This window comes from Cucurbita pepo, chromosome 6 (genome assembly GCF_057944985.1).
Source record: "Cucurbita pepo subsp. pepo isolate OVF chromosome 6, ASM5794498v1, whole genome shotgun sequence".
Taxonomy (NCBI): Eukaryota; Viridiplantae; Streptophyta; class Magnoliopsida; order Cucurbitales; family Cucurbitaceae; genus Cucurbita; species Cucurbita pepo.
The window spans coordinates 4,713,670-4,720,000 of record NC_141803.1 but is presented as its reverse complement, the minus strand read 5'-3'; the positions used below and the strand labels follow the sequence as shown (position 1 = coordinate 4,720,000).

General features: G+C 37.1%; 2 protein-coding genes across 2 annotated transcripts in view; both read right to left on the bottom strand.

Moving 5' to 3' along the window:
* Nucleotides 1-2,451, bottom strand: part of LOC111796633 (DDRGK domain-containing protein 1) — a 3,319-nt gene extending 868 nt beyond the window's left edge. The window contains exons 1-6 of the mRNA XM_023679348.2: nt 2,315-2,451; nt 2,050-2,194; nt 1,812-1,917; nt 802-905; nt 381-482; nt 113-274 (exon numbers count right to left, since the gene is read on the bottom strand). Of these exons, the coding sequence (XP_023535116.1) occupies nt 113-274; nt 381-482; nt 802-905; nt 1,812-1,917; nt 2,050-2,169 (594 nt within the window). The 5' untranslated portion in view covers nt 2,170-2,194; nt 2,315-2,451. The remainder of the gene's footprint in view (nt 1-112; nt 275-380; nt 483-801; nt 906-1,811; nt 1,918-2,049; nt 2,195-2,314) is intronic.
* Nucleotides 2,452-3,035: 584 nt separating this feature from the next.
* LOC111796612 (polyubiquitin) lies at nt 3,036-5,957 on the bottom strand. Its single transcript, XM_023679316.2, has 2 exons — nt 5,750-5,957; nt 3,036-4,842 (listed from the first exon to the last, which is right to left on the bottom strand). The coding sequence occupies exon 2, from the start codon at nt 4,840-4,842 to the stop codon at nt 3,241-3,243; it is 1,602 nt and encodes a 533-aa protein (XP_023535084.2). The 5' UTR covers nt 5,750-5,957; the 3' UTR covers nt 3,036-3,240.
* Nucleotides 5,958-6,331: the final 374 nt, after the last annotated feature.

Genomic DNA, 6,331 nt, shown 5'->3' with positions numbered 1-6,331 from the left:
TTTAGTAGTCCATGGGCAGATCTTATTCCCGACCTATACTAAAATACGAACAAGAATACGTTAAGATTCCTATAAGGTGAAATACTGAATCATTAGAACATGACAGACTCACCTTTATATATTCCACAAAAGTAGAGAGCAAATCTTGATTTCCGCCTTCGACATCAGCTTCCGTCGTACCTTCGGCATCAACTGAAAATTCCCCTTTCCACTTCTCAAACTCAAGTGAAGCAGCCTCTTCCTCCTTGGCCTTCCGAGCCTTGGCTTCTTCTTCCTAAACAAAGAAAGGAGACCATCACCATTCAACCACAGAAGCTCCAGCCTACCTCGCACGTGTCTACGACAGAGTTCTCGAAAGACAGGGTGATTGATTAACTAACCAGTAACCGTTCCTGCTCCTCACGCTCCTCGTCCTTCTTCCTCCGCATTTCTGCATAACGGTCTTGTTTTGTCCACCTTGAGTCACGGGAAGCTTGTTCGGCCTACAAAACAATATTTTTTACTAGTATACAGTTAACCAATAGAGTATAAAAGAGAACAAAATGTAAGAAAATATGATGATGATGATGAGAAAAAAAAACTATAAGAGCCACACAGTGAAGATAACAACCTAAAGACATCTGCATTCTTTCAAGTATAGTGAAATCATATATACGACTCGTGTTTTCAACACACGAAGATGCAGTTCGTAAACAATCTCAACTTTCAACATCAACAATTTCAGAAAAATAGACTTCGAACTGGTTCTCCTAATATTATAGTCCTGTACCCATAAATACGTCAAAACTTCACATACGTTACCTGTCTCTGTGCCTCGCGCTCCTGTCGCTTCTTTTCTTTCTTCTTTGACACTCTACCTTCATTGTATTCATCCGCCATTTCTTCATCACTTCCATCCGCACTTTCTGTTCCAGAATCATCAGGAATAATTGTTAGAGTTTCCACATTCAATGTAATGAATTCCTAATTTAGAAGACCACATTTGATTATACCAAAGCACTCCCAACTTCTTCCATATTGGCTACTTATTACAATAATCATGTAAAACCTTCATATTCCAGTGCTTTTTTGCTCAATACACCAATACCGAAGGGTCGACAACCCTCAATTTCTATCTCTCGTTCATTAGTACATTTTCTTCATTACTTGGTAAAGATTGACTATCTCGTACCGAATGTGTACTCTATATCGGAGAACCTAAACATAAAATCCAAGCAAACTACAGAATGTTATGTTAAACATACCATAAATGTTTGTGATTGAGAAAATAAATAAATACCATATAAGAGAAACAGATATGGTTTGGGTAGACAGTTAGGTAAAGTGATCTCCCTTTATAGCTATTTGTTATCCCAGATTGTATACTATTTCCCTTGTGTACGGTCTTCGGTCATTTTGGATACTTTTAACGGTAACGTGTCTGCTAAGGAGAGGTTTCCACATCCTTATGAGAAATGTTTCGTTCCCCTCTCCTACCGATGTGGGATCTCACAATCCACCCCACTTAGGGGTCCAGCGTCCTCACTGCACACTGTCCAATGTCTGGCTTTGATACCATTTGCAATAGTCCAAGCCCGCCGCTAGTATATATTGCCCGTTTTGACCCGTTACGTATCATCGTCAGCGAGGAATTGGTTTCCACATCCTTATACAGAATGCTTCGCTCCTCTCTCCGACCGATGTGGGATCTCATATACTCCCTCACAATTGTGTTACCGAATTACATGACAGAATAATACAATTAAAACTAAACAAAGAAAATCTCGGATAGAGGGAAAGAAAATAAACACAGAAGGCTAATTGATGCAAACCTTCCAGAGATGGCCCTGCATTCGACGAACTAGCAGCCGTAGCAGGTCTCCGACGCATTCGACGGCCACCAGCAGTGGCCCGAACCACAGTTTCTCTCTGAGGAACCTGAAAAATTCCAACAACCAAGTAAAAACCCCGAGAACCTTTCATCGAAACAGATTGATAACCTCAGCAATAGCATTTCAATACAAAACAAACAAATAAATAAACCCTGACCGAGCCTCCAAAAAACCACACCTGATTCTCATCTTCATGTGCATGATCTGAGCGGGAGTCCTGATAGCGTCTCCACAGAAACAAAGGAACCAACGCAAAAACGAGCAGCATCGAGAGAACTGCCACAATAAATTCCTCCATCTTCCAACTTCCAACTTCTATACACCTATGACCAAAAATTCAATCGCTTAAAACAATCGCAAACAAAACATCTTCAAACAGATCAAACTTCTGGCACAGAACAATTATGATTAAAAACGACATCAAACGCGATGACGAACAATACCCAGAAATTGGCGCTTCAGAAGTGAAGATCGCCGATCAGGATGAACAAAACAAACAATAACGAAGAGGAAGGCGGAAGACCGGCCAATATACGACGCCGTTTTCACCTCTCTGACTTCACTACTTAAAGCGGTTCGAACCGGCTTCTCCGGTTCGGCTTTATATGCCCATTATATTTTCAGATCTGCCATGTTCCTTAATTAAATTAAAATTTTAATTCATAAAAAATATAAAACAGATTTTCCACCGTAAATTAATAAAAATTATCTAAACTTTATATATATATATATTAAATACCTTAAAACTTTAAAATAAATAAGATTTTTTGCATTCCATTAATTTAACTGTCATATTTTTTTTATTTCATTAATATATTAATTAAAAAATAAATCTTTTCATATTATTATTTATTTATTATGAGTGGTTTTTTTTAATGTGTTATTTTAAATAAGAATTAGTATTCATTTTATTTTACATTCTATATAATTATTTAAATATTTAAATAAAAGAAAAGGAAAAATGACGCAATAATTTATATTTTAATTGCCAACATATTATCTATATATATTAATTTTAAATTGGTTATTTTTATGAACTATTTAACTGTTAAAAAAATCAAAAATAACAAAAATATATAATATTTATTTAAAAAGAGAGAGAATACACATTGAAATTATTAATAAATTAGACCCACATTCTAAGAATATTTACAAAAGAAAAGATATTTAACCAAAATATTAATTTAAAAATTCATAATAATACATTCATTTTAGAAGCCGTTTTTTAACATGGCCCGTTAGGCCATTGCAACAAACAGCATATTATTATTTATATATGAACAGACGCTGAAATAAAAGTAATAAAACAACCATTCAGAAGGGGCCATGGGAGACAACACAAGTCCAGCACAAACACGGCGGAGCCACCCTAAGAGCCACCGCGCAGGCGGAGAACAAGGTGGAGGGTGGACTCTTTCTGAATATTGTAATCAGCCAAAGTTCTACCATCCTCCAATTGTTTTCCGGCGAAGATCAACCTTTGTTGGTCTGGAGGAATCCCCTCTTTGTCTTGAATCTTTGCCTTCACGTTGTCGATCGTGTCCGAGCTCTCAACCTCCAATGTGATTGTCTTCCCTGTTAACGTCTTCACGAAGATCTGCATTCCACCACGCAGTCGTAGCACTAAGTGCAACGTCGACTCCTTTTGGATGTTGTAATCTGCTAGAGTTCTGCCGTCTTCCAGTTGCTTACCAGCAAAGATCAACCTCTGTTGGTCTGGTGGAATGCCCTCCTTGTCTTGAATTTTTGCCTTCACGTTGTCGATCGTGTCCGAGCTTTCGACCTCCAATGTGATCGTCTTACCTGTCAACGTCTTCACGAAAATCTGCATTCCACCTCGCAACCGAAGCACCAAGTGCAATGTCGATTCCTTTTGGATATTGTAATCTGCTAGAGTCCTACCATCTTCCAGTTGCTTACCAGCAAAGATCAAACGCTGCTGGTCTGGTGGAATGCCCTCCTTGTCTTGAATCTTCGCCTTCACGTTGTCGATCGTATCCGAGCTTTCGACCTCCAATGTGATCGTCTTCCCCGTTAACGTCTTCACAAAAATCTGCATTCCACCGCGCAATCGGAGCACCAAATTCAACGTCGACTCCTTTTGAATGTTGTAATCAGCAAGAGTTCGACCATCTTCGAGCTGCTTACCAGCAAAGATCAACCGCTGTTGGTCTGGTGGAATGCCCTCCTTGTCTTGGATCTTAGCTTTCACATTATCAATGGTATCTGAACTTTCTACCTCCAATGTGATCGTCTTACCTGTTAAGGTCTTCACGAAAATCTGCATCCCACCGCGCAACCGAAGCACCAAATGCAACGTTGACTCCTTTTGAATGTTGTAATCGGCAAGAGTTCGACCATCTTCGAGCTGCTTACCAGCAAAAATCAGTCTCTGTTGGTCTGGTGGAATGCCCTCCTTATCTTGGATCTTAGCTTTCACATTGTCAATGGTATCTGAACTTTCTACCTCCAATGTGATCGTTTTTCCAGTCAAAGTTTTCACAAAAATCTGCATACCCCCACGAAGTCGAAGAACCAAATGCAGAGTAGATTCCTTCTGAATATTGTAATCAGCAAGAGTTCGACCATCTTCGAGCTGCTTACCAGCAAAAATTAGTCTCTGTTGATCAGGGGGGATACCCTCCTTATCTTGGATTTTAGCCTTGACATTGTCAATTGTGTCAGAACTTTCCACCTCAAGGGTGATGGTTTTGCCAGTAAGGGTCTTCACAAATATTTGCATCCCACCGCGAAGTCGAAGCACCAAATGGAGTGTAGATTCCTTTTGGATGTTGTAATCGGCCAGCGTTCGGCCATCCTCAAGTTGCTTACCAGCAAAGATAAGCCTTTGTTGGTCGGGTGGAATTCCCTCTTTATCTTGAATCTTAGCTTTTACATTGTCGATTGTATCTGAGCTTTCCACCTCGAGGGTGATTGTTTTGCCGGTTAGAGTTTTTACAAAGATTTGCATCTGTTAACACAGCAATGAAAGTTCTATTGAAAATCATGGCAATAATATGGATTGAATCAGGTAACATGATCATAAACAGCTCAAGAACCAAATCCATCATAATCGAGAACAGGACCAAGCCAGAAATCTTCAAATTAGAAAGAAATTTCAAAATAATTCAATTTTTTAACCAATCAGATCATAAATAGCTCAAGAACCAAATCCATAAGTGAACAGTCCACTAAAAACGATGAATGAGAAGAACTCGAGTACAGGACCAAGATAGAAATCTTCAACTTAGAAGGAAATTTCAAAATATTAACTTCTCGATTCAATTTGTTTAATCAATCAGATCATAAATAGCTCAAGAACCAAATCCATAAGCGAAAAGACCACTGAAAACGATGAATTAGAAGAACTTACAGGACCAAGCCAGAAATCTTCAAATTAGAAAGAAATTTCAAAATCCTAGCTTCTCAATTCAATTTTTTAAACCAATCAGCCCTTTCTGTCACTTCTTGGATCCTTCCTATTAGTTTAGAACCTCTAATCGATCCGAATATATAAAAGCCGAGATAAAAAATCAAGTTCCTATTTGCGAAAACGAAACTGTAGATCGAGAGAATTCTCTGCAAGATCTTACAACGAACTTGAAAACAGTAGAATTAAGAAAACACAGCAACGTAATCCGTACATCGTAAACGAATACGAATTCAATCGCTTCTTGGAGAAAGATAATCAGATATTACGAAAAAGGAGAAACTCCAAGAAATCCAAAATCAATCCGCAAAAATACTCCTAAAAACGAATTCAAGAGCAACAGAATAGCAAAAACTCCCAGATCGACACAATAAAGACGGAACATCAAAGAAATGAACAAACACCAACTCCGATCATCCTTGAAAAAACGAAAAGAGCGGAATCATACCTTGAGATGAAGAAAGAGCGCAACGAGATGGGAAAAAAGAGATTTAAAAGAAAAACTGGAAGACGAAGGATTAGGGACGACCAAGAGGTGAATTTATAGGGTTCAATTGCCAATTTTTAGGGATGGGATTTGGAGGAATAAACGAATTTAATGGCGGTTCATGGCTTGCAACCCACCATTTGGATAACTTCCCCTGGTTTATTGGAGATTCCGGAAACCTTTATATATATATATATATATATATATATATATATATTTAATTATAAGAATAAAAATTAAAATTCATTTGAAAAAAATGAATAAAATCAAAATTATTTATATAAATGGATATAAAAATTAATGTGAAAAAATGATTATATAAATAATTTATATAATACTTTTAATCGTGGCAATGATTTTAAATAATATTGTAATTATTAATAATTTATTTTGCTCGTAAAATTCTTATAATTGAACTTCAAAAAAAATATATATTTTTGTTGGGACAAATAATAACTTTTAATTATTTTAAATATTTATTAATTATCCTATCTTTATGATAGCTTGATTAAAATGTGATATCGGTTCATTTATATATTCTCA